The sequence below is a fragment of the Halichoerus grypus genome, chromosome 12 (assembly GCF_964656455.1).
Source record: "Halichoerus grypus chromosome 12, mHalGry1.hap1.1, whole genome shotgun sequence".
NCBI classification, from domain to species: domain Eukaryota; kingdom Metazoa; phylum Chordata; class Mammalia; order Carnivora; family Phocidae; genus Halichoerus; species Halichoerus grypus.
Window position 1 is genome coordinate 83,693,138 of NC_135723.1, and position 26,904 is coordinate 83,720,041.

General features: G+C 49.4%; 2 protein-coding genes and 1 long non-coding RNA gene across 7 annotated transcripts in view; 2 read left to right on the top strand and 1 right to left on the bottom strand.

The window, feature by feature from the left end:
• Window positions 1-3: 3 nt before the first annotated feature.
• LOC144379594 (uncharacterized) lies at window positions 4-2,233 on the top strand. The gene is made up of 2 exons (XR_013442869.1): window positions 4-685; window positions 1,142-2,233. It is a non-coding gene; the product is annotated as an uncharacterized LOC144379594 (long non-coding RNA).
• A 1,921-nt stretch (window positions 2,234-4,154) lies between these two features.
• IRF5 (interferon regulatory factor 5) lies at window positions 4,155-14,146 on the top strand. 4 transcript variants are annotated; one of them, XM_036089330.2, is made up of 10 exons: window positions 4,164-4,260; window positions 6,293-6,422; window positions 8,311-8,516; window positions 10,495-10,684; window positions 11,119-11,228; window positions 11,684-11,717; window positions 11,898-12,167; window positions 12,424-12,816; window positions 12,902-13,020; window positions 13,296-14,146. In XM_036089330.2, the coding sequence occupies exons 3-10, from the start codon at window positions 8,322-8,324 to the stop codon at window positions 13,542-13,544; spliced, it is 1,560 nt and encodes a 519-aa protein (XP_035945223.1). In that variant the 5' UTR covers window positions 4,164-4,260; window positions 6,293-6,422; window positions 8,311-8,321; the 3' UTR covers window positions 13,545-14,146. The 4 variants fall into 4 exon arrangements, with proteins under 4 accessions (XP_035945222.1, XP_035945223.1, XP_077915676.1 ...); XM_036089329.2 differs by lacking the exon at window positions 6,293-6,422 and having other exon boundaries at window positions 4,155-4,260; XM_078059550.1 differs by lacking the exon at window positions 4,164-4,260 and adding an exon at window positions 5,059-5,447 and having other exon boundaries at window positions 6,293-8,516.
• A 1,842-nt stretch (window positions 14,147-15,988) lies between these two features.
• The window catches only part of TNPO3 (transportin 3), a 78,831-nt gene continuing 67,915 nt past the window's right edge, over window positions 15,989-26,904 (bottom strand). For both annotated transcript variants that reach the window (XM_036089326.2, XM_036089327.2), the window contains 3 exons: window positions 24,824-24,936; window positions 18,105-18,196; window positions 15,989-16,300 (listed from right to left, as the gene is read on the bottom strand). In XM_036089326.2, the coding sequence (XP_035945219.1) occupies window positions 18,136-18,196; window positions 24,824-24,936 (174 nt within the window). In that variant the 3' untranslated portion in view covers window positions 15,989-16,300; window positions 18,105-18,135. The remainder of the gene's footprint in view (window positions 16,301-18,104; window positions 18,197-24,823; window positions 24,937-26,904) is intronic.

A 26,904-nucleotide genomic window follows, 5' to 3' on the forward strand; every position in this document is an offset into this window, starting at 1 on the left:
TGGGAGGGCATCAGGATGTCTGGGCGAGGCATCCTGGCCATCTAGGAGGAGGATGTGAGTGGGGGAGGTGTCAGCAGAAGGACCAGTGACGACTATACCCTGCACCTGAGAGGCCGGGCAGCACCAGGTGGGGGGACGAAGGCACTGAGCTGAGCTAGGAGAGCCTCCACCACCCTTACTGAAAGAACCGATGAGAGGGGCGCCTGGGCGGCTCAGTCGGTTACGTATTGACTCAGGTCATGATCTCAGGGCTGTGAGATGGAGCCCTGAGTCAGGCTGGGCATGGAGCCTGCTTAAGATTTTCTCTCGCCCTCTCCCTCTGCCCCTCCCCTCTCTTGCCCTCTCTTTAAATAAATAAATAAATAGCGAGCCAGTGAGAAATCCAGGCAGTAGTGCAACCGCAGGATCTGAGAGTTTATATGAGAAAGAGAGGCAGAGACTGGAGTTTCTGAGGAGTTCTTGGGAGCTCCAGAGCCTGCTTGCGCTGTGGGACTGAGGTCCAGAGCAGAATCCATGGAAAAGGGGTAGAAGCCAGGTTGCCGGGGGTCAGGGTGAGCAAAGGTGCTGACCACGAAGGAAAAGGGAAGTAGCCTCTGTGCTTAAAAAGGCCAAGGGAGCAGGAAGCCAGGGCCTGGGATGGATGCGGGCCACGGCACAGCCCTCAGGCCTCAGGCCAAGTGAAGAGGTAAAGGGAGCTGCGGATCTGGCAGGGGGACGTGGGGACGTGAGGTCTAGAGGCGTGCATGTGACAGTGCTGGCCAAGTGGGGGACTGGAAAGCTCTGAAGGGGTGGCAGTTGGCAAGAAAAGGGGAAGAAGCCCCAGGGTGGCCTCCTGGGCATCGCTCATAATAAAGCTACCACTTGCATGTTTACAGGAGCCGAGAGTAGCCGAGTTATAACCCAGGTCAGGTCATGTGTCTCTGCTCAGTCTGAACCATGACCCACAAAGACCCCTCATTTTGTGATTTAAGCATTTACTGTCTACCTCCATAGAATGGAAGCTCCAGGAAGGCAGGGAGTTTAGACAAAAGAGACTTTTGTTCACTGTTTCATGCTGGCATGTAGAACGAGCTCACTGGGCACTTGTTGAATTTAGGCCTCGCAGCCAACCTGTGACAGTGATGTTATCCTCATTTTACAGGTGCGAAAGGGGGTTCCAAGGGAGTCTGTGGTTTGCGCAAGGTCACTCAATGGCTCCGTGGTAGAGCCAGGGACTGACTCAGGCCTATCAGACTCCAGGGCCTGATGTCTAGGCAACAAGTTCCCAGAAATAGGGGGTACATGGGAGACAGGTGAGCCTGGGGAATCCCAAGGGCTGAGGCTGAGAGGGTGGGTCGACCGGAGGGGAGGTAAAGGTAGTTGTCTTTTGCACAGGCCTGCACTGAAAGGGGCAGGTCCAGAGCTGGCTGCGGTGGGGGGGGGGTGTGTGGTTCTTGTCCCACTGCGTCTTGCACCTCTGTCCTCTGTTCCTACCACTCACACTAGGCTTCTTTCAGTTCCCTTTGGTGACCCGGCTCCCCCCACCCACACACTCATGCACCCTGGCCTCTACCGGAATCGGGCCTCTCACCACACCCTCAATCTGCCACCCTGGTCAGGGGAAGTGGGGACAGGGGCTAGCTCATCGTTGGGAGTGAGGGGCCTGGACACATATCTGGGACTGTGGAGTCCAAGTCTCCCTGCTCCCTGCTGGGGGCGTGGGGGTGGGGGACCAGGAGTGATTGCACGGGGGTTGGGTGTAGCCTCACTTCTCTTTTGCTTCACCATAGACAACATCGGGAGGCAAGGGGACCCTTCTGTTTTGGAAGAGCCTGAAGGATGCTCTCTGCCCCTGCCCCTTCCTTCCTATGCCATGTCTCTGGCCCAGAGTGGTCCTTGGTCCAAGTTCCCCTGGTCTGGGCAAGGCAGGACCCCAGGGGAGCAGAGCTAGTCCCTATCACTGGAGCCTCGCGCCAACACTGTGAGCTCGGTAACATCCTCTCGCCTTTACAGACAGAGAATGAGATTCATAGGACCGGCCTAAGGTCACTTAGCACTAGGGATGGATGCCAGCTCAAGTGTGGTGAGCTTCCTCTACACACAGCCCCGGCATGGTATTCTTTACAGAGTCGCTACGAGCAGGGACCTCACCTGAGCAAGAGGGACAGTGGGCAAGAGGTAGCATCCTAGAGTCTCATGGTCCCTCAGGCTATGTGTGGGACATTTGACAATAAAAGAAATCTCTTGGTGGCTATTTCTCCAGATATATTTTCTGGACAAACGTAGAATATTTTTTCTATCGAGTGTAACTGATCTCCGGTGGAAAAGCGTTCCCATTTTGTGGTGGCCACTTTCTATTTAGTGGCAGTTTCATTTTTACAGAAGAAAAATATAAAACAATCTACCGATCCACATTTTCCCCATCCACACTTTAAATTTTTAAAAATACGAAATAGTGAAATACTCAGCAGATACAAATAATAAAATACTTGTACATAACTATATTTCCATTTTACATTAGGGCTGGGGGTTGGGGCAGAGAGAGAGAGATGCAGAAAATAAGGAAAAAGACAGCACATAATAAGTAATGATACAGATTAGTAGTGAAGAACAACCCAGACATTCCCAGAGGGAAAAGGAGAGGAGGGAAAGGTCAAAGTTCTGATTCATCAACTAATGCTGGATTTGTGTGTTTGTTTTTTTTTTAAAAGATTTTTTAAAATTTATTTGACAGAGAGAGACACAGCGAAAGAGGGAACATAAGCAGGGGGAGTGGGAGAGAGAAGCAGGCTTCCCGCTGAGCAGGGAGCCCGATGCGGGGCTCGATCCCAGGACCCTGAGATCATGACCTGAGCCGAAGGCAGACGCTTAACGACTGAGCCACCCAGGTGCCCCTAATGCTGGATTTGGAAAAAAACACAGGAGCTCTAAACTTTAAAGGGCAAATAATACTATCAAAAACATATATATTTTAGTTGCTATCTAAAATTTAATCAATTAACTTGAAAATTTTCTTCATTTAAAAATATTTTTATTAAAAATTAGGGGCGCCTGGGAGGCTCAGTCGGTTAAGCATCTGCCTTCAGCTCAGGTCATGATCCCAGGGTCCTGGGATCGAGCCCCGCATCAGGCCCCCTGCTCTGCAGGAAGCCTGCTTCTCCCTCTCCCTCTGCCAACCGCTCTGCCTACTTGTGCTCGCTCTGTCAAATAAATAAATAAAATCTTAAAAAAAAAAATTACTGTAGAAAACAATGAAAAGACAAAAATAGTCCCTGAGTAAGCTGATTCCAGTGGGAATCAGACATTAAAATAAAAATTTCATAAGTGAAGCCAACGAGGATGAATTTGGGAGCTCAGTAACCCGACCAAGGAGAGGAAGTTAAGGTAGGCTTCCAGAGGAGATGATGCTGGAACAAAATTCGGAGAGCAGTCATTATCAAGCAAAGAATGCTTCAGGAGAAGGAACAGGACATGTGAAGGTTGAGTCTGGTGAGACCCATTTATGGAACCGAAGAACGATCAGAACAGTAGGTGGATGGTCAAAGCAGCGGTAAGTGTGACACGCCGGACAAGAGACCACGCACTGACCCTGAGAGGTCCTGACGGCGACCAGGGAGGGAGAGCTGGGGTAGGCAGGCAGGTGCGAAGGTTGGGACTTAGAAAGGGACAGAGTGGTTTGAGGAACCCTGCCTGCAAGCACGTCGAGGAGGGGGTGTCCGGATCCGGATGCCAGCGGCTTGGCCCTGGAGCGACCCTCCGAAGGAGCTCGGGCGGGCGGAGCGAGGACCCACGAGCTGTCATCCGGCCGCACGGCGCCCTCGTATGCACTCTGTTGACGCCTGTTTCTGCCCGGATCTTGAGCTCCCGAAGGCCGCGGGCTGGGGAAGTTCCCGGGCTCCGGCGAGCACTTCGGCATCGTGGGGAAGGGGTCTGGGGTTGTCAAATGACTCTTTGCCGTTCCAGGTCGCCGAAGGAGCCCAGTAGTCTGCCTGACGTCTCCCCGGAGGCCTTGGGCTGCAGGGGGGCCCGGCCGGGCCCAATGCTCGGGGGCCCTCGGTCACCGGGTCAGGGCGGGGTGGGGGGTGGGGGGGGCGGGGTGGTCCCGAGGGGCAGGGCGGGGCGCTGCGGGCGCTCCCAGGCTCTGCAGCCGCGGCCCAGGGGCGGGGGCGGGCGATGCGGAAGTGCCAGGCGGGCGGGAGGCGCAGCTCCGGGAGAGCGCAGCTCAGCCCCGCCGCCCGGCCCGTGCTCCCGGGCGCAGCCACGCGGGCGCACCGTAGACAGGTAGGTCCCGGCCGCCCGCGCTCCTCTCCGCGCCCTCCCGGCACCTGCCGGCGGCGGGCGGGGGCCTGGGGCAGGGCGGGAGCGCGGGAGGGGTCCGCGTCCGGCTCCGCCAGGCAGTGGAGCTCCAGCGGTGGGGTGGGGGTGGGGAGTGCACCTACCGCTGGGCGCGCCCCTCGGTCTGGCGGCCTCTCCTACGTCCGGATCAGCGCGGGATGCCCGGCACCGGCAGCCTCCGTCCCGCGGGCGCCCGGAGGCCCGGGCGGCCGAGTGGCCACCAATGCCAGGGGCGCCAGCTCCGCTCTTCTCTCCCTTCGTCTCGCCAAAGCCACCGCAAGGATGGGGAGCGCCCGGGCGCCCGACGGCGGGCTGGCTTGGGTCTTAGAGGGTCTTCCGCCTTTCTGCGCGCTCCGCATCCCTCGTCCCCCGGCACCCCTCACCCTGTCGGTTAAGAGAATGAGGCTCAAAGGGATCGTCTTCGCAGGACCTTAAGGCCAACGGCAGGAATTCGGGCAGAGTGTGTGGGCAGACGGTGTCGGGTAGGGGCGCCGTCTTCTGACTTGCGACCGACAACAAGAGGAGCTGCCCCCCCAGCAGAGAAGAACCACCGGGAGCAATTCTTGCACTAGTTTCTTTACGTCCTTCCCTCGAACTTAGAAACAAAACAAGAGTCGAAAAGTAGAGGGAAAGTGAGAAGGCTGTGGCCGCGACGCGGGTAGAAGGTGTTTCCCCCCCGCGGCGCCCAAAGCGCAGGGGTCTCTGGGCGGTCGGGGGAGGGGCACAAAGGGTGGGGAAGAGACGGGGCGCCGTGAGCTGGGGGAGCGCTCGGAGAGGCAGAGCCCGAGCCCGCGCCCTGGAGGTGGCTCCGCAGGACTGGCCCGGGCTCCCCGCGCGCCCAGAGCGAGGATGAGTGACCCGCACCAGCCGGGACGCAGGCGGGCCCGATGGAGGAGGCTAGAGGGGCAGCGGGGGCCAGAGGTAGAGTCCCCGCCCTCCCTTGCACGATCTGGTCGGGGCGCTAAGACTCCTGTCAAGTCTAGGGAAGCACTGGGAAACGACTCTTTTTTACCTAAAGGCCTTACTTTGGGGTTTCCCCCTGCACCTCCGCCTTCCCCTGAAGGAAGCCGAGAGAAGCATCTGCTGCCTGAGAGCCCCAGCTTGTCTCAGGATGCGGTCAACTCATTTGAAAGGTGTGGGATTAGGGTCATACCAGGTGCAGGGAACCCTTTGCCTTCTTCCTGAGCTTAGTGTGGGGTTTGCGGGAGACGGTGTGAATCCGACAAATTCCACAGGTGGCAAGGAGCTGCAGAGCTTCCTCCTCTAGGGGTCCCTGGTCCCCACAGTGTTCCAGGCTCCTCGGGTGGTTGGCTCCTGGAACTGTAGGGCCCTGAGGTGAATTGTGGGGCTTCCCCACCTCAGCAAGAGTTTCTGAGCTGCCCCTCTAGATGATGCTTCACTTTTATAAAATTCACCCATGAGGGCTTCCTCAGGTCCTCAGCATGGAAACTGATGGTTTTTCTGGCTTTCCCCACTCTCCCGGGCTCAAATCCTAGGCCTGGGGGCTGCAGAAATCTCACCCCAAGTCTCCAGACCCCTGAGAAGGCAGACCTGGTCAGGCCTGCCCTCTATTGAAAAATCAAGTCCTCACAGCAAGGGGCGTGGAATGGGGGATGGGCTTTCCAAGGTGGTGCTATAGCTTCTGAGGTCCCCTGGGACTATAGGTGACTGTTTCTACCTGGAGGCAAAGTAGGGATGGGGCACAAACCCACTGAAATTCAGAACTCTTGGCATTAGGATAGTCTGAAATGAGATCTAAGTCCACCTCTAGGCAGGAGGAAACCTCCTTGGGAAACACACTGAGCCTGGTCCTGGTGCACCTGAGGCTGAAGGCCTTTCTCTGGCCCGCTGGACACCCTCCCCCTGGCCGTGGCCAGACTTGTTATGAGAGTCTCCTCTCCATACCCTCCTCCTTAGACCGCCCCAAGTGATCGTACCTTACTGACATGAGTAATTTCAAAATCTTTGTCTTGAACAGGACGGCTGGGCCAGGCTAGGCGGCAGGACTCACGCTGACTTCCTCCTTGCCCTGGGCAGAGAAGGAGGCCCTCCCTGGTGTCCCAGCTCCACCACCCCCTGCTCGGCTGTGGGCCTGACCACGTGGAAGGGTGGGCGTCAGGGTAGTTGCCTCTGCTCTGGGTCGACAGAGCTTTCCTCTGACCACCTTCACTTAGCCACAACTGACAGCTACTGATGACTATCACCGGTCTGTTCTAGGACCAAGGGCTCTGGGCAGAGGGTGCAGGTGCAAACTATAAATACCACTGTGGTGGGTGAGGCTCTACCCCATGCTGTGAACCACAATAAATGTATAATGACCAGCAGCAAGGCTTGAGGATTGGGGAATGAGCTACAGGGGTAGGGGATTGAGAATTTGGTCGTAGGGGCCCAAATGCCAATGTTTCTGTGTATCTTCCCTCCCCCAAGTTCACAGTGAGTCAGATTTCCGAGTTGTCTGGCCACTTTCATTTCCCCTGGGGCTGGGTGGAGGTTGGTTCAGAAAGGGGAACTGAGCCACCAGTCTTATGAGGCCTGGGGACAGGGCTGGGGGCTCTCCCACTCTCCCTGTCCTAGCCCAGAGCTGGGCACTGCTCTGAGGAGAGGCCTGCAGATGGGGACTTCTTAGCAGCGTGGAGGCGGCACTTAGCACCTCCAGCCCAAAAAGGTACTGGGCAGGGAATTTCTGGGGAAACTGAGCTCTAAGCAAGCCTGGAATGATAGGGTCCACACCTGAGAGATCATGTTGTTCCAGTCTCCCACCTAAGGCAGGCTTGAGTACCCCCAGAAACCAGTTGCTCCCAGGCCTAGCCTATTAGTTGCACGGCTTTAGCTGTTAGAAATTTTTTCAACCTGTGTCTAGTCTGCCTTGGTGGAGCCTGACTCAAACCCTAGTCCTGTTGTCACACGGTGGTACCACAAATGTTAAGGACAGCTCTTGTCCCTATCCACCAACCCAGATGCCCCGTTTCCTTCAGCCATTCCTCCTTACCTGACAGGCCCGCCCCACCATGGACCCTTGCCTGTGTCAGCCCCAGCGGCCTTCCTCTGACCTCTGGTCTCACCCCACTCTGAGTCAGAGGAGGATCCTGCAGAGAGCAGGCTGTGGGGGAGAAATAGCTGGAGGACAGAATCTTCTAGCATCTTGGGTATATCAGTTGGCTGGTATTTCTCAAGTCCCACTTAAGGCCGCTGTCCTGGTGATGCAGGAGGTAGACCGAGTGGGCTGATGGGATTTCTCTCAAGATGTCCAGGTTGTGGGGAAGCTTCATCCCTGAGGGACACTGAGGAGGGAAGGAAGCTCTGAGGAACAGGTATGGGAACCCTCTCTCCATTCACACGCTGTGACTTGCTCTTCAGCCAGGTCTCCTAGAAGGTGATATAGTGAGGGAGTCCTTGGGACAAGGAGAGGGAGGGCAGAAGGGGTGGGAGAGAAGCGGGGTGGGCAGGAAGAAAGCTGAGCAAAGAGGTGGTACGGGCTGGAGACAGCCTCCAGCCTGACCCGACAGGGAGCTCTGGAGCACGCGTTCCACCAGCTTGCTCCCCCTGAAGCAAGGGGGCTGGCGTTTTGTGTGCGCGTGTCAGTCATGGCCCGGCTGTGGGCTACCTAACCCTGGAGTGAGGCAGCAGTGAGCCGCTCGGTACCTTTGTGCCGTTCCAGCCTCACAGCAGCTGGGGAGTCGATGTCCCACCTGGTACAGCACGTCTGGGTGGGGCATGCACAGCATCCACTCTATCTATAAACCCCCTCCTTCTCCCCCTCACCCCCAAACACAAAGCACAGATGCAGTGACCCTGAGGCAAGAAGGCTGATGGTTGGAAAAGGGAATTGGCTGTGAGCATCTGGGCAGACCAGAGACACTCCAGCCCCCAGTACTGGGAGGAAAAGAAAGCCATAGTATCCCTGGCTTGGGCCCCTGCGTCCCTCCCACCCCCATCTTCCTGCTGCAGGGAGTGTCTATCTGCGAATCTTCTGATGACCCCCTCTTTCTCCCACAGACCCCTTGGCCATGAACCAGCCTGCCCCCAGGGCACCCCCTCCGCCCCGCCGCGTGCGATTAAAGCCCTGGCTGGTGGCCCAGGTGAACAGCTGCCAGTACCCAGGGCTGCAGTGGGTCAATGGGGAAAGGAAATTCTTCTGCATCCCCTGGCGCCATGCCACGCGGCACGGCCCCAGCCAGGATGGAGACAATACCATCTTCAAGGTAAGCTCCGGACAGGGGTAACTGCCTGGACTTCTGGGGCACCCCTGCCCTAGAAGAGGATCCCCGTACATCTCAAACTGACCACTCTCCCAGCCACCTGGCTGCAGGTGACCCCAGGCTTGGACCAAGGGGATGCGGGACATACCCCTCACTGTGCCTTTTTTTTTTTTTTTAAAGATTTTATTTATTTATTGGACAGAGAGAGACACAGTGAGAGAGGGAACACAAGCAGGGGGAGTGGGAGAGGGAGAAGCAGGCTTCCCGCGGAGCAGGGAGCCCGATGCGGGGCTCGATCCCAGGATCCGGGGGTTATGACCTGAGCTGAAGGCAGATGCTTAACGACTGAGCCACCCAGGTGCCCCTCACTGTGCCTTTTTTAACCTCTTGCCCAGAGCAAGGTGGAGACTGAAAGACCCCCCTGGAGACCCTCCTCCTCCCTTTTCTTGTCTCATTCTCATCACCTGTGAGTGCGTGTGCAGTGTGCGTGTTTGGTGTGCACATACTCCAAAAGGAGACCACAGAATGCCCCTGTGTTGGGAACACTAGGAGGTAACTATATATTCAGCTTTCTGTATGAAATCAACCGTATATTGTTTTGCATCCTGCATTTTCCACCCAACATCAGAACCAGCTTTCCTCTGCCAAAAATGTCACGTCCCTTTCAGTGACCACTGGAGGGGTTCGTAATTTAGTTATCCAAACCCGGCTTTTGGACACTTCACGTTGCTTCTAGTGTTCCAGTATTGAAGACCCGTTACCATGTACCCCCTCTAAACTCTTACCCTTTGTATATCTCAAGTGATTTTCTTTGGGGTTAGTTCTTGGAGTTCAACATTGCTGGGTCAAACGGAATCCTTATTTTTTTTAATAAAGATTTGGATATGCTTTCCGTAGTCTTTGTGGGTTGATATTTACCCTTTGAAGGTTCTTTTCAAATCTGTTTCTTATTTTTGAATGGGTAATGAAATTCAAAATTTAAAAAGTGTAAAATGGTTTGCAGCAAAAATCTCCCTCCCCACTCTGTCTGCAGCCACCCATCCCCTCCCCAGAGCAATTACTATTGTCAGTTTCTTGTTTATCCTTCCTGATTTTTGTGCATAGGCGCAAATAGGTACCTATCTCCCCCCACCCCGCCCGCTTTTCACAAAATGATGGATGTACACATACCCTTCTGTACCTCATATTTCTTGAAGATTGTAACACGTCAGGATATCAGAAACTTCTTTTTTTTTCTTCTTGCTGTCCAGTCTTCCATTCTAAGGATTGGTCGTTAATTTAACGAGTTCCCGTTGATGGACATTTATTTGGGATCTTCTGCTTTTACGGATAGTGCTGCAGTGAATAACCTTGTAGGTGCAGAATTGTGTGTGGATGCTTCTGTCTCCCTAGGATAAATTCCTAGAAGTCGAATTGCTAGGTTAAAGGGAAGAAATATTTGTAATCCTGCTATCAGCCAACTTACCCTCAAAAATAATACCAACAGCTAAAGTGTATGGAGCCCCTCCGAAGTGCAGGCACAGTTCTGGAAGCTCTGTGGGCCCTGGAGTCTTCACTACCACCCTGTGAGGAGGGCACTATGATGGGGATATTACAGCAAAAAGAGGCAGAGTGACATGCCCCTGGCACCCGGCTGGTGGGTGGCCATTTCCAGGTTCAAACCCAATCCCACTCCAGATCCCATGCTCTTATCCACCATGTGACACGGTCCTCCTTAGAGATTGTACCTATATTGACCCTCGCAGGAGCAGTGAATGAAATGCCTTTCAAAGCACTTAGGTTTCCTTTCGTTTGTTGGAGCCCTGAGGGCTGGGAAGGACTGGAGTCCTATCTCCCACCGTGCAGAGGGACACTCAGGTGAGGCTCCGCATGTCCCTGAAGTTCTCACCACTCAGCAGTGACTCCCATGGGCCAGGAGGGGCTGGGGCTTTGCTGAGGGTGGAGATTCTCTGTGGTGTCTTATCTTTTCTTCCTGCCTCAGGCCTGGGCCAAGGAGACAGGAAAGTACACGGAGGGGGTGGACGAGGCGGACCCGGCTAAGTGGAAGGCCAACCTGCGCTGTGCCCTGAACAAGAGCCGTGACTTCCGCCTCATCTATGACGGACCCCGGGACATGCCCCCTCAGCCCTACAAGATCTACGAGGTCTGCTCTAACGGCGCCGCTCCCCCAGGTACCGTGCCTGACCGGCTGGCGGCTACCTAGGAGGCTGTTTGGGAAGGCCCAGGGCCCCTCCAGTGTGCAGGGGTCAGGGACGTGCTTCAAAGTCATAACACCCCAGGTTCCCAGGAGTGGCCTGCGATGGACCCTGTGTGGGGCCCGGAATGACTTGGCACGGACCAGGCTCCGTGTCTGTCTTCCTCAGTTTGTCCCTGTTCTTGGCTCTTGGCTCCAGGGAGTGTAGGTCTAGTGACCTAAGGAGCTTAGTGCCGTGGGGTCGGGGAGGTCCCTAGTGATTCCTGGCGGCTGTGTGGCCTTTCACTTCACTGCTGGGGCAGCTCTGGGCGGGGAAGAAGCCACAGCGGGAGCTGCCCCACGGAGCCCTGGTGGCCTTCCTTCTCCTCCCCCACTGACTCCCTTGCTTTGTTCTCTCTCCCTGCTCTGCAGAGTCGCAGCCCGGTGAGGACTACACTTTTGGTCCAGGAGAGGAGGAGGAGGAGGAAGAGGAAAACGTGAGCTCGGGACCGTTCTTGGCAGCACCTGCCTGCACTGACGTGGTGGGTCTTGTTACGGCCTTTCTGCGGGGCTGCTCTGCTTTAGGATTAAGCGGTCCCTTTCCTCCAGGGCCCTGCTGCCCTTTTTATAGCTCTTCTCTTGAGTTTCTTCTTGAGCTTCTGAGGCTAGGAACGCAGTCACCACCCTGAACCTCCTTAGGGCTTTGTTGGTACAAAACATGCCCACACAGTGTGTGACACACCCGCACAGGAGCTGGGGCTGGGTAGGTACTACTTCCCGTAGAAGGCAGATGAGGACACCAAGGCGCTCAGAGTTCACGGAGCTGCCTGGAGGGCAGAGCTGGGAGCGAAGGCAGGGTCTGGCCTTGCAGAGCTGAACACCGGGGAATTGCCTGTCATGGGTTATTTCTTTAGCATCAGATCAGTTCATTAACCTGTCCTCCCTTCTCTCTCTCTCTGGCCTATTCCCTCCTCCTTTGCCTGGGTCTTCCCTTCAGCTCCAGAGGATGTTACCAAGCCTGAGCATCACAGGTGGGGCTGGGAGGGGGCGTGGCTGGGGGCCTAGTATAAGGAGAAGCTGCAGGTGCCCTAGGTACCTGGGAGGGGGCTGAAGGGAGGCTGGGGGGAGGCCCAGGGCTGAGAGTAGGTGGGCCTAGGGGGGGAAGTTCCCAGAAGTAGCATTAAAGCTCTGTCTGCCCCCACCCTCTGTAGAAGCAGTGCAACCTGGCCCCCCCATGGCACCCTATTCTTTACCCAAAGAGGATGTCAAGTGGCCGCCCACTCTCCAGCCGCCTGTGGTGCTGGGCCCTCCTGCACCAGACCCCAACCTCCTGGGCCCCGCCCCCGGCAACCCTGCTGGCTTTGGGGAGCTTCTCCCGGAGGTCCTGCCGAGACTGCAGCCTGGGCCCCTGGCTGCCAGCCTGCCCTCCACGGGCGAACAACTCCTGCCCGACCTGCTGATCAGCCCCCACATGCTGCCTTGTAAGGACCCACAGGAGGGCTGGGCCGGGTAAAGTAGGGCTGGGGGGTTGGTTTGCAAGAAGGGTGGAGGATGAAGAGCAAAGATGCTCAAGCCAGGCCCTCCCTGAGGTGGGGCGGGGGTTGGGGGGGGGAAGGAAGTGGGAGAGCCAACGAGATGGCCTGGCTGCTGGGCAGACGGGACAGAGCAAGTCAGTGGGCTGCAGAACAAGGCGGCGTGGGGCTCACAGACTGGCCGGGCCTGCCCTCTGCCCCATAGTGACTGACCTGGAGATCAAGTTCCAGTACCGGGGGCGGCCACCCCAGGCCCTCACCATCAGCAACCCACAGGGCTGCCGGCTCTTCTACAGTCAGCTTGAGGCCACCCAGGAGCAGGTAGAGCTCTTCGGCCCTGTGAGCCTGGAGCAAGTGCGCTTCCCCAGCCCTGAGGACATCCCCAGCGACAAGCAGCGCTTCTACACAAACCAGCTGCTGGATGTCCTCGACCGCGGGCTCATACTCCAGCTGCAAGGCCAAGATCTGTATGCCATCCGCCTGTGCCAGTGCAAGGTGTTCTGGAGCGGGCCCTGCGCCTCAGCTCACGACTCACACCCCAACCCCATCCAGCGGGAGGTCAAAACCAAGCTCTTCAGCCTGGAGCATTTTCTCAATGGTGAGGGACTCGCCTCATGTTCCTCCTGGCTCTCTCTTGTCCAGGGGCATGGTTCTAGCCTCTAAGGGTCTCGATCTTGCTGCAGAGCTCATCCTGTTCCAGAAGGGCCAGACTAACACCCCACCGCCATTTGAGATCTTCTTCTGCTTTGGGGAGGAGTGGCCTGACCGCAAACCCCGGGAGAAGAAGCTCATCACTGTACAGGTATGCCGCCACCTCACCTCTCAAACCCCCGCTCTGCTTTGGCTTGAGGACTGGGGGAACCCTGGGGCTCAGCTCTTGCCCCAGGGTGGAGGCTGAGGGCTCTCTGAGCGGGGTGGACTTGGCAACCAGAGATAATCAAGGCCCAGGCTTGCCCACACAGAAGTAGCCTTTGTATGAAGGAGAAATTAGTGCCCCTTCTTGCTGGTGGATGCCTCAGGCACAACTGGATGGGACAGTCCTGCCAGGGTTCTCCCTGCCCCTCTTTGCTCCCCCAGGTGGTGCCCGTAGCAGCTCGGCTGTTGCTGGAGATGTTCTCAGGGGAGCTTTCTTGGTCGGCTGATAGTATCCGGCTACAGATCTCAAACCCAGACCTTAAAGACCGCATGGTGGAGCAGTTCAAGGAGCTCCATCACATCTGGCAGTCCCAGCAGCGGTTGCAGCCTGTGGCCCAGGCCCCTCCTGTGGCAGGCCTCGGTACTGGCCAGGGCGCCTGGCCCATGCACCCGGCTGGCATGCAGCACTGAGACTGCACGGTGACTGGCACAGGCTTCCCAGGTGGCTGTGTGCGCTCACGTGAAGGTGCGATGGCCCCGGTGGGCACCTGACTGGCTGCAGGGCCCTCTAGCTGGGTCTCCTGGAAGTGGATCTGCACCAAGGAGAGGGGAAGAGAGGTCCGAGTTCCAGGCTTTCTCCTGTAGCACCCGAGGGAAGCTGGCAGCGTTTTGCTTTGAGGACGGTCTTCCTGTATATGCCGCTCCTCTGCTCACTCTGGAGGAACTCAGCCATTAGCCCCGGTGAGCAGAGAAGTTAACTCCACCAACCCTGGGGGCCTAGTTGAGAGGGAATTGTCCCAGTGTGGCCCACTCTTGTGGTTGCCCCCAATTCCTCAGGCAAAAAGAGCCAAGTGCTGTGGGCCATGCTCCCTCAGCAGGGCATGGGCCTGATCCGATTTTGGGGTTCCCTAGTTTGAGTCTCACTTCCTTACATCTCTCTCCCTCCTGAGATGGGCACTTAGGTATCATACCAGATCCTTAAGCACGGCAGCTACCTCCTTCTTGAGAGTCTAAGAATATGGGGTAGAAGTGGAATTTTATGTCTTTTTCAATTAATAAATATTAAAAACAGATTCAGCTATTTACTTTTTCCAGTACCAGTTGCTTCCATGCTGTTCCATCAGACCCTATTTCTGGTATCAGCTGACCCTCTTCCCCCTAGCATCTGCCCTTCATCTCTGGGGCCACAACAGGAGGAGGGCCTGCCTTTCCAGGCTGATGAGTCAGTGGGGCTCCATGAGCTCTCAACTGGCTGGCTTTGCTTTCTAGGAGGAAGCGAGCTGAGGGAAGGGCGTGGATCTTTAAATGTATGCAGTCTAAAATCCTGTCCAAGTCAAACTCTGAGTACAACTGATTTTGTTTCATGGATTCCAAATACTATATAGAGCTCCGCAGTCAAGCTTATTAGCTCAAAAACCAATACTTTAACATACTATGTGATCCTATTTATATAAAACTAAAGAAAATGCAAACTAATCTACAGTGACAGAAAGCAGATCAGTGGCTACCGGAGGACGGTAAGAGGCATGAGGTAGCTTTGGGAGTCAAGGTACGTCCCCCACCTTGACTGTGTTAACGGCTTCACGGGTGTACCCTATGTCAGAGCTGGTCCACTGTACAAGTGAAGCATGTGCAGCTTATTCCGCCAGTGGTACTGCATACAGGTCTCTTGTTTTCAAAGACCAAACACTGTACTCAGTGGGTTAGCAATCAGTCCACCTGGGTGGCTGTTGTGGGAAGAATATACGTACCACATTTCTGTTTAACATGCTGACACCCATTCTCTCTCCCACCGAGGCTGTGTGAAAGGATAAAGTGCAGCATGAGTTTTAGGGTGAACTAAAATAAAAGATGCAGAAGGAGCCACTCCCCCAAAATATGAAGGGTCCGTGGCATGAAGGGCAGGGCCCACCATTTAAACTCCATCTCCAGCTGTCTCCCAGGTGAGGGCTAAGTCCGCTCCCTCACGCAGTCTAGCTGTATCATTTCAGAGCTCTGAGGCAGTGGAAGGAAGGAAAAACAAACACTGATTAAATTTTAAAAATTTATTGTTTTCTTTTCTTTTTTTTCTTTTTCTTTTTTTTTTTGTTTGTTTTTTTTGTTGCTGTTGATTTGTTCTTGAGATGGCTACAACACCAGACAGAACAGTGCCCTCATATCTAACACCTGTGCAGGGCCGCAACTCCTTTAAAACATTAAGATCTGTTTTGGGCTTCCCTCTCCCGCCTCACCCCCCAACGAAAGTCAAGTAATTTCCACATTTTTTTTAGTAAAATACAGTTAGCCCTGTAAACACTTTCCCCCATACTCCCACCCTTTTTTTTTTTTGTCCTCTCTCATGTCTGTGGGTGAAAAATTAACTAAAAAACACAAAAATCTTAAAAAAACCCTAAAACTTAGAATATACATTTATATCCCACTCACCCTAATTTTGGCTCTTCTCTCCAAGGCCGATGACAACCCAATATGGATTGGAAATGGATTTAGAGACTGGATAGGGTCAGGGCTGGGAATATACATGAATTTTGGCCCTGGCAGGTCCTGGTATCATTGATGTGACCATGATATAAAACAAACGGGCTCCTCCTTGTCGGAACAACTCTAGAGGTGGGAAGAAATGCTGGGGAGAGTGGGAGAAATTTCTACTCATTTTCTTTAAAAGAGGAAGGGAAAGGGAAAGAAGGGAGGGTGGGAGAGAGAAAGAGGAAAAAATAATAGAAAACCTTAAGAGATGATCCTGACCCTTTTCTTCCAATTGCAGCTATGTCATCTGAATTCCCATTTTCCCTAAGTAAATGGTTTCACAAAAGTTTGTACTTTTATTCTGTGTGCACATGCGTGTTAGCATGTGTGTATAGGTACATGTGTGCGTGCGTGTCACTGCTACCAAGTGAACGTTTCAGTTCTGGTTTCAGTTTAGTTTTCCTTTTTTTCCTTTTTTATTTCTTTAAAATTATTTTTCCTTTGAAACAAGTTCACCAGGAAACCAGCTCCCCTCCCACCACGCCGGACAGGCCGCAGCCATCTTTTTTTTTAAACCGCGCTGATTTTCCCTCACACCCCCAAACAGGAACTCCTCAGGACGGCCTCTGAAGGCTGGAGTCTCTCCCTGTCTGGCGGGACGCCGTGGTGGCGGTGAAGGCCCCTCTGCCACAATGGAGGTTTCTGATTGTGGGACACAGTCTGGTTTTTGTTTTCTTCCTGTCTTCTAATTAAAAAAGACATTCCTGACAAAAGAGAGAAGACCATCAATAACTGTGGTTCAGGAGATAATAAGCTTCTTCTAAAGTCAAGGTAGAAGTTTTCGTATTTGCTCAGGTACCTCATTCTGGCCTCTGCCATAAGAACTCAGCAAGAAAAAAAAAAAAAAAGAAGTTGGAGTCTTTACTTGTGATTTCAAGAGAGCAACTGCTGTAATGGATACTGCCTGCAGTCCTTTTCTGAGTGTGCTGTGGAAACTAGGGATGCTTTGTGGGGGGTAAAGAGTGAGCCAGCAGGTCCAGGCTGCCCACCTCAAACCAACCAGAAAATCTCTACTTTAGTCCATTTAAATACTGGGGTTTCATGCAAGAGTTTATTCTGAAGGAAGACTCTGCCTACTAACAAAAGTTTAAAAACCACTGATTTAGGCTGTATGAAAAGGGCACTGTGTGAATGTATGAAGCAGAGTGGTTAAAAGTAAAGGCTCTGGCACCAGCGTGTCTATCAGTTCCTGACTGTGACATCAAGCAAATCGTTTAACATCCTGGAACCTCTATTCCCCTGCACAATGGAAATAATAATGGTGACTAACCTAGAGCACCACCTCAGGATGATCTGAGTGAATACACACAAAGCACTTAGAACAGTACCTGACACACAGTAAGGGATCCATAAATGTCAGACGCGAGCATCCACAGCTGTCCCCACATAAGCCTATGTGTACCAATGCTGGCTATTACCGACACCGCAGAACTGGAGAATCCCAAATGGTATCACTACTCACTAAAGAATAACATTTAGAAATAATTTCTGGTGTGGGTGAGGGGCACTGCTGCACAGTGCCTTCATCTACTACTACACTAAATGACAGAAACCACCAGAGAGGTGCTGCACATTCATTGAGAACTGTCTCGTGGGACAATAAATACTGCCTAAGACCTCAAAGGGGGGTGCGGGTGCTTAAGAGGAGAACTGCCTTTCTTCTCTCAGTCAAGAAATTGACACCCAAATCCCACTACCCAGTTCTTTCTGTCCTCAGCTAAGATTCTTGTTTTGCTGCAGAACCAGGAGTCAGGAAGCACATGGAGAAAAACTGGTGATCAGGAGCTAGACAAAGATGCTATCTCCTTTCCTCTACCTCTTGCCTTGGGCAGAACCTGGCATTTCAGTGTTCAGACTGTAGAAGTGTTAAGAATAAGCATCTTTGCTCATTAAATCCAAAAGGTCAGTTTTAGGAGAATGGTGTCAATGTAATCACAGTCAGCTTTAGGTCAGTACTGTTTTCACCAAAGTAGCCAGGTTAAAAATATTTATTTGTTAACATACACTCTTACCATCCTAAAGTGTCTGTAAGGGGATGAGAGGAGGAATTTTTTTTTGAGATCTCCTACAATAATAACTTTCCTATGGGGGTGAAGATGGTATCCAAAAGCAGCTGGCAATTACCTGGCTGCCTGGGCCCAAGCAAACCAGGGTCCTTTCTTAACTGTTTACCAGTGTTAAACTGTTAAGTCCTTCCCTAACTAGCTATAGTACAAGTCCCATGATGGGCATTAAAACCTATGCCATCCTGGGCGCCTGGGTGGCTCAGCTGGTTAAGTGACTGCCTTCAGCTCAGGCCATGATCCTGGAGTCCCTGGATCGAGTCCTGCATCGGGCTCCCTGCTCGGCAGGGAGTCTGCTTCGCCCTCTGACCCTCCCCCCTCTCATGTGGTTTCTCTCTCTCTCAAATAAATAAATAAAATCTTTAAAACAAAACAAAACAAAAACCTATGCCATCCCAAGCGCTCCTGACAGTGAGGGGAAAAGCCAGGAACTATAACCACTCACCTGGGTGACAGGCACAGTTCAGGAGTGTGAGCTATCGGAACAACCTGGTGAAGTCTCGCAAGGCCCAGCAAACTTGTTTACATTCCTCAGCACTAGAAAAGAAAAGGTAGGTTGGCCCCTGATGAGAAAGATGTTAATATGCTGCAAACAACCACAACACTGAGGTCCACTGAGAACTATCCTAGCTCTGCTTGAAGCTCTCTCCATTGTCTCTTGATTCTGCTTCGGATCTTTCTGTAACTCAAGGCAAATATTAACTACTGCATGTGAGAATAATTATAAGCTGTATGGTCCCTAAAGAGTGGCTGTGGAAAAAAACTGCGTACGTTTGAATCTTGGCTCCACCACTCTTGGGCGAGTTACCAACCTGTTTTGTTGCCGCATCTGTTACCTACCTTATAATGTTTGGAGGATTAAGTCAGTTCAACATTTGGTTGAAGTCCCTGACATATGAAGTCCCTGACATAAATACAAGAAAGCCAGAACCCCCAAATAAAAAAAGCAAGCATATTCACCTAAGGCTGACAACTTTAACTCTATGAGCTGAGCTAACTTAGGTACCCTGGTTTTCTCATTCTCTTCTAAAAGCAGATTTTGTTTACAAAGCCCATTCCGGCAACTAAGTCTCTATCAGTCATCAATTTTCTAGTTGGACAGGCTGCTCAGGGTTTCCTCCTGTGGGAGGAGAACGGAGAGGATAGAGGAAAGGGTTAAGGCATGTAGAAAGGGGGGAGGAAGCAGGACTTGGTCCTCAGGCAAGCACTGAGATGGGGTTTGAATAGCCCAATATTCACCTGACCCTTTTTTTTTTTTTCAAAAGGCCTGCTTTGTCCAAAACTGTCACCGAGAAACCAGTTGATGCCCACCTTCTTTCCTCTGTGTCAGTCTTCAGAACAGGTTCTGGTAACTGAACATGAAGCTGAGCTACAAATAGTACCTGGAAAAGGAAGAACTCTCGAATATGCTCATTCTTCTATGGCCCACTCTCTGGCTCAGAAAAACTCAGGGACCACAGCCTACCGCCTAAGATTCAATGTTAGAAGAGCTTTCTCCTCGTAATGGTTAAACACCAGGGGAGAGAATTGCTAACAGTGGTTCCACAGAAAAGGTGAAAGGAGAGCTATCTCCTTAGTGCCTACATCTGGATTTCCCCACCTACTATAAGGTCTGAAACATCATTAAGAACCTTGATTCAGACCCCAAGATTTGACTCAACAGGATATTCTAGAAACTTTCTCCAGTCTCTCTCCATCCAAAATTAATGAAAATGATAAAGTCTTCTGGTTTTACTGAAATTCTGCCATTTGTGAATTTAACATGCTTCAATACAACCATTCCTTCCCTCAGTCTATTTCCAAATCAATACTGACTATTGAGGAGGCAGTTGGGCTGGCGAGCACAGATCACTCATGCTCCCACTGTCACAAAGGAAGAAGATATGTAACCCAAGAGAAGCCACCATGTGGCATGTTATCATAAGGAACTACAACAGTAAGAAACAGTTAAATGTGGGGCAACAATGCAGGCTTAAGATTCTTTTGCTACTCTAATGCCTTACATGTTTTAAACTCTACCCTTCTTCTACCCTTGGTTTAATCTGGAAGAGAAATGGTAACTCCATCCTTCACCTCTCTTGTGACACAGGAGAAAAAGTGCCAAAACCAGAATGCAACTACAGAGAACTGTGTTAGCCAGGGTGAAAGAGGGGTAGGCTGGCATCTCGAGTCAGCTCAGCTCTGCTCCCAGTCCTGTTGGCAACTGCTCTGGTGTCCGGAGCCTCAGCCAAATGTTTAATGTGTCCTTGATTAGGCTCAAAGAAATGGATTAAAAAAAAAAAAACACCAAACTTAGAAGCTACAACTATTTTCTGTTTTCCACCTCAGTCCTTCTGGCATTTATTTCCCATTTCATTCATTTATTTAAAATGGCCACTACTGGGGCACCTGGGTGGCTCAGTTGGTTGGGCGTCTCTGCCTTTAGCTCAGGTCATGATCCCAGGGTCCTGGGATCGAGCCCCGCGTCGGGATCCCTGCTAAGCAGGGAGTCTGCTTCTCCCTCTCTCCCCTGCTCATGCTCTATCTCTCGCTATCTCTCTCTCCCTCTCAAATAAATAAAACCTTAAAAAAAAAAAGTCTTAAAATGGCCACTATTTTTTCTAGATTCTATTTTCTGGCTTCTAATCCCACAACCCTGATCCTTTCACCATACTTCTGAATACTTTTATGGTGACCGTTCCTCAAGACCCGTAATCCTAGCGGTGTGCTGAGAAATACAGCCCTTCTCACCGGATGTTCGTGGATAATGGAGAGTAACCGAGCTCTAACTAACGACTTGAGCAAGACACCCCCATACTGGCTTCTAACTCTAGAGTCAATGCTTCCTTTATTCAACATCTTCTGACCTTGAGATTCTCATGTAAGTGTTAAGAGTCAGGGAATAAACATCAACATAGAGACATGGGAGATGATGGTAGGATTTCTTCTAGTCATAATTAGTGGTGTTTGGAGAGCAAGAATGATATTTCAAATGAAAAACCTCAGCTTTCTTTAAGTTGACCAACTAAAAATGTTAGGGAATTAATTACCAGTACCCTTTGAAAAACAGGCTTGGACTTGCTGAAATGAAACTGAACCAGTTTACCCTCCCTGTTAGGGTGGCAAACAAAGCAGCATGTTGAGGCAGGAATTATAGGACCTTATAACCAAAAGGGAGACTGAGTCATGCATGGAACAGAAGGTTCAAGAGCAAAACGCATACTAGAGAAAGAATTACTACAAGGAGGTGAGCAATCTCAAACCTTTTCTCTAGTACCTCGACACTGCCTCTTCTGTTCATTTCCCACCACACGTCACAGCCTACTATAGGAGGAACTACAAAATGTATTCCACAATGAGAGACCAAGTAGGCCAGGCTGGTAGTGCACCTTATTTCCCCATATCACAGGGCAAAGATCACAGATATTTTTGTTTATAGCATTGCATTATTTGGGTTCTTTTTCTGTACCACTCAATTTTCCTTAAATGAGGGAATGTCCATGACTTTTCAGACTTATTCTATGGTTCTTCCTATCACAGATTAGCCCAGATAAGGGAATACAGGTTTGGTGGAGACTTATTCTAGAATGTGTGGGTGGTTGCCTTACAGCTGGCAGGAGACATGCTCCAGCTAGCTTTGCAAGTACATAATGACATTCCAGCAGGTTCTTTTCCAAGGAGAAAGTTAACATTCACTGATCACCTACTACATATCAAATCTTTAAATTTCTACTTGATATCTCATTAAGAACCCCTTATGAATAAGATAGGTAGTACTAAGCCTATTTTTCAGTGAATAGACCGAGGTTCAGTAAGTGGCAAGATGCATGCCAACATCCTTGACTCTAAGCCTAGTTCTTTGAGGGTTCTCTCCAGGCTCTCATTTGCTTTAAGGAAATTAGAGCCAAAATGATCCTACCCTTCTACTGACCAATACTAGATGGAATACAGGAAAACAGAAACAGAAAGAAGCTACTTTTCCCTGAGACTGCTTAGAGGTGGAATACTACTTCTACTGGGAAGATTCACAGTAAAAAGAAATAAAATAATTTTGTAAAGCCATCCCAGTCAATATACACCCATCTAGAGGAGGGGAAATTCCCTTCTGACAAAATAGGTCATGAAGGTAGTCACATGTCACTTGATCTATGGCCAAAATCAGTAATACTTCTGGGACATGAAGTTAAGCCACTTTTAGTAAGCTACAAAATAACAGCACTCATAGGCTTGGAATTTTAACAAATTAGCAAAATTTGGAGAAACTCTGGGAGGTGAGAAAGTAAACCATTTTGGAAAGTAAGATAAGAAATCTCAGAAAAGAAGATTAGCTCTTATACCACCACCTACAATTTATTTTCTTCCCCTTTCATTTTTTTAAAGATTTTTATTTGAGAGAGAGAGCGAGCGCAGGAAAGAAGAGAGAGAGAGAGCAGGCATGCACACAAGCAGGGGGAGGGGCAGAGGAAGAGGGACAAGCAGGCTCCCTGCTGAGCACAAAGCCTGAGGAGACTTGGAGATCAGGACCTGAGCTGAAGTCAGAAGCTTAACCAACTGAGCCACTCAGGCACCCCTCTCCCCCCTTTAAAAACTAGGTCTGGTTTTAATTATAAATGTATACCACATGCTCATAAAAAAAATGAAAGCAGTGCAGAAAGTTATGAAATAAAAAGTGAAAGTCTTTCCTCCCCTGCCATCCTGGTCCTAGTTGTCTATCTCTCTAGAAATTTGCTAGGCATATATATAACATATATAATAAAACAACTTTTAAAAAGTGCAAGTTGGTTCATTTACAACAGCATCAAAAAGAACGTAAAAAACTACAAAATGTTGCTGAAAGAAATAAAGACACCAATAAATACAAAGACCTCTCCTGTTCATGGACTGGAAGACTCAATTTTGTTAGGATGTCAATACTACTCAAAGAGATCTACAGATTCAATGCAATCCCTATCAAAAATCCTACTGACATTTTTTGTGAAAATAGAAAAATCTATCCTAAAATTCATATGGAGTCTCAAAAGACCCTGAATATTCCAAATAACCTTGGAAAAAGAACAAAGCTGGGGGTCTCACACTTCCCAATTGCAAATTATTACAAAGCCATGGTAATCAAAACAGTATGGTACTGACATAAAGACAGACACAGAGACCAATGGAATAGAACAGAAGGCCCCCACAATAAATCCCTCGCATATATGGTAAAATGATTTTCAATAAGGGTGCCAAGACCATTCAGTGGGGAAAAGGACAGTGCTGGGAATTCTTTTCAATCCAAATGAATTGAAAGCAGGGTCTTTCTTTTCTTTTCTTTTTTTTTTTTTAAGGTGGGGAGGGGCAGAGAAAGAGAGAGAATCTTAAGCAGGCTCCATGCCCAGCACAGAGCCAAATGCGGGGCTCGATCTCACAACCTTGAGATCATGACCGGAGTAGATATCAAGAGCTGGGACACTTAACTGACTGAGCCACCCAGGCACCCTGTAAGCAAGGGTCTTGAAGAGATATTTGTACAGCCATGTTTAGAGCAGCATTACTTACAATAGCCAACAGGTAGAAGCAAATCCAAATGTCCACCAATAGATGAATGAATAAATAAAATGTGGTAGATACATAAAATGGAATGTTATTCAGCCTTAAAAAGGCAGGAAATTCTGACACACGCTACAACATGGATGAACCTTGAGAACATTACACTGAGTCACAAAAGGACAAATACCATATGATTTCACTTATACAGGTACCTAGAATAGTCAAATCATAAACAGAAAGAGTGATGGTTGCTGGGGGATGGGGAATGGGAGAAGGGGGAGTTGCTGTTTTATGGGTATAGTTTTGGTTTTATAAGATGAAAAAAATTCTGGAAACTGATTGCAAACAATGTGAATGTGCTTAACACTACTGAACAGTATACCTGAGAATGGTTAAAATAAATTCCATGTGTATTTTTTCACAATTAGAAGTTAAAAAAATTGTCAGTACAAGTTGGGTTATATGATACTGTTATTTTTTCCCTTTATAATATACTTATATATATTTCTGTAGCATGACATGCATATTCTTGCTCCTTCTTTTTTAGTGCCTCTTTATTTAGTTACATTCTGTTATTTAACCATTCTCTATTAATGAGCAATTAGAATATTTCCAGTGTTTTTCACTATTACCAAACCTTACTGCAACACTCATTCTTGGACCTGTAAATCATTCCACTACTGTATGCATATAAGCCAATGCCTAAAATTTAGGCAAAATTCTAGAGATTCTAGATATATAAAAAGGCGTTATCAGGGTAAGGTAGCACACAGTTACAAAATTGCTACCATTAATACTACCAAAAGCCATCAAAATCTCATAACCTTTTGATTCAGTGATTGCATTTTAAGGAAAATAGTCAAAAGAAGGAAAAGGCTAGGGTTTTAATATTACCCGTAATACTAAAAAATAATCTAAATGTCTACTAACAGAGGCACTGTACGGAAATTAAGTAATAGCTTTCTGGCTATAAAGTAGTAATTAGGAAGAATATGTAAAATGTTTACTATGGGTTCACAGTAAAAAATACTCATGTATACTTAACATTTTTACTAAGCTGTAAACAAGCAGCTCATGGGCTAATCCATCTCAGAGAGATATTTTGTTTGGCCTGCATGAAATTAGAATTTCAGTATCTTTAGGCATAGTGAAAATTTTCCAATTCACTGCAATTTACATCATCTATGTTTTACAACTAATGCTTCGCCTATTCACATCTGCATTCCTGACCCCAGAATACAGATGAGAACAGAGGACTTCAGAAAGATAAAGACAGATCTTGTGAAGGGTAGTGGGCTAATGAATGCATTTTTCTTTTGGAAGAGATAACGCCTCCATTTAGCCATTAAGATCTTATACCAGTTAATAAATTTGTACAGTAAAATTGATGCACACCTATACGGCATGATGATATTAAAACCCTAGCCTTTTCCTCCTTTTGACTATTTTCCTTTGACTATTTCCTCAGATTGGTTTCTAATGTCAATTTGTGCAAGTTAATGCTAAACAGACACTAAATTGTGAATTTACCAAGGCAAACAGAAACATACTCTTGGGTAAATTTGGTATAAGAAACAAAGATATATTTTTTCTGCATACCCACTTCTGTTCACATTAAAAAAAAACACAACAAAACCAAAAAAACCTCACATCACTCACCTAGTGACTTGTTTGTGGAAATCTGTAAGTTGTTTGTGTGTCACTGTGACCGCTCCCACAGTTGTCTCCTTTGGCAAACCTTTCAAGGAGTTCTCTAACCATCGACAAAAAGTCTGTGCAGAGAGACAGTAAGAGTTTTAAGAGGAGGCAGGACTTACTCAACTGGACACTACAAGTAATAACAAAACCTGCAGGTTTTTCTTAGCAGCATCAGCTCTTCCCGACTTGGAAGTAAGGAAAGGAATTAACAAAAGCACTACTATCTTCAGGCCTTCCAACCCTCTGGGGTTTGGAATAGTCTACAAAGGCAAACCTAGACTTCCCTTCAAAGGTGTAGCAGGCATCATTTCAGAAAGCCCTTCTCTACCTTAGAAGAGAAGTCTCTTTTGGATGAGACTATTGTTCTGTTTGTCATTAAACTTCTGTAATATTTCAAAAATTAAACAGCTGCCAGAAAACTCTTGAGTGTAAAGATCAAAGGCAACCTACAGCAAAAGTTCAGTACCACAAAGAGCAAGGACAAAAAGTATATTTAAGTAAGAGGCGCCTGAGTGGCTCAGTCGTTAAGCATCTGCCTTCGGCTCAGGTCATGATCCCAGGGTCCTGGGATCGAGCCCCGCATCGGGCTCCCTGCTCAGCAGGAAGCCTGCTTCTCCCTCTCCCACTCCCTCTGCTTGTGTTCCTGCTCTCGCTATCTCTCTCTCTCTCAAATAAATAATCTTAAAAAAAAAGTACAGTTAAGTAAACATGTCAGAGAATATATACATAATATGAATCCAGGGTCTAAAGGATTTTAAAGTCAACTCTCAGTAGAATAGTCATATCCAGTCAGCTCCTTTGTGATACCTGCCTGTTCTTTGGGTCAGAAAATTTTGTTGCTCACTCTGGTTGCTACTTAGAATATTACTGGGGCACCTGGGTGGCTCAGTGGGTTGAGCGTCTCACTCTTGGTTTTGGTTCAGGTCATGATCTGATGGGTTGTGGGATCCACTGCTCAACAGGGAGTGTGCTTGGGATTCTCTCTCCCTCTGCCCCTCCCCCGACTTGTGCACACTCTCTCACTCACAAATAAATAAATCTTTTTAAAAAATGTTGTAGTGGGGGGGGGCGCCTGGGTGGCTCAGTTGGTTAAGCGACTGCTTTCGGCTCAGGTCATGATCCTGGAGTCCCTGGATCGAGTCCTGCATCGGGCTCCCTGCTCAGCGGGGAGTCTGCTTCTCCCTCTGACCCTCCCCCCTCTCATGTACTCGCTATCTCTCATTCTCTCTCTCTCAAATAAATAAATAAAATCTTAAAAAAAAAAAATGTTGTAGGGGTGCCTGGGTGGCTCAGATGATTAAGTGTCTGCCTTTGGCTCAGGTCATGATCCCAGGGTCCTGGGATCGAGTCCCGCATCGGGCTCCCTGCTCAGCGGGGAGCCTGCTTTTCCCTCTGCCTCTCTCTCTCTGTCTCTTATGAATAAATAAAATCTTTAAAAAAAAATATTGTAAAAGAATATTATTTACATCTGAGCATAGTCTCTTTATACCTTTTATATGCACAAAAAACCCTACTTCCTTCCTCTTCAAACTAAAAATCAAATTCTAGAGACTTCCTCTGGGTTATTTTCAGTTGAACTGTTCTTTGAGTTAGCTCTAAATTTTCCATGCCTTTCTTAAGTAGGGTGTACACCTTGGTCGTAGTTTTCAGCAATAAAATAACCTTTTATAACTAAATTTTTTACATTATATATTCCCCCATTATGTTAATTTATGATAACATACTGGAGCAAAAGTAAATATTATATTATAAATGCTTAAGAAGTCCTGCATAATTCTCCAAATGTTGCCCCCAAGGAAGATAACACTCTACTAAGACCAACAAGGAGGGGCAAGAGATTCAGGAAGAACCCTTAACTGATAAAGTTTTGGCATCCAAAAACAGCCTATGAGATAGCCCCAACCAAGAATAAGAAGAGAAACTAAAAAGCAAAACTAATCAGCTAGCACACAATGGGTCTCATCATCTTCTAATAAAGGAATCTGAGAAATCTGGTTGAAAGCACTGAATAAATTTGCCACAGATGGGTATCCAACAAAGAA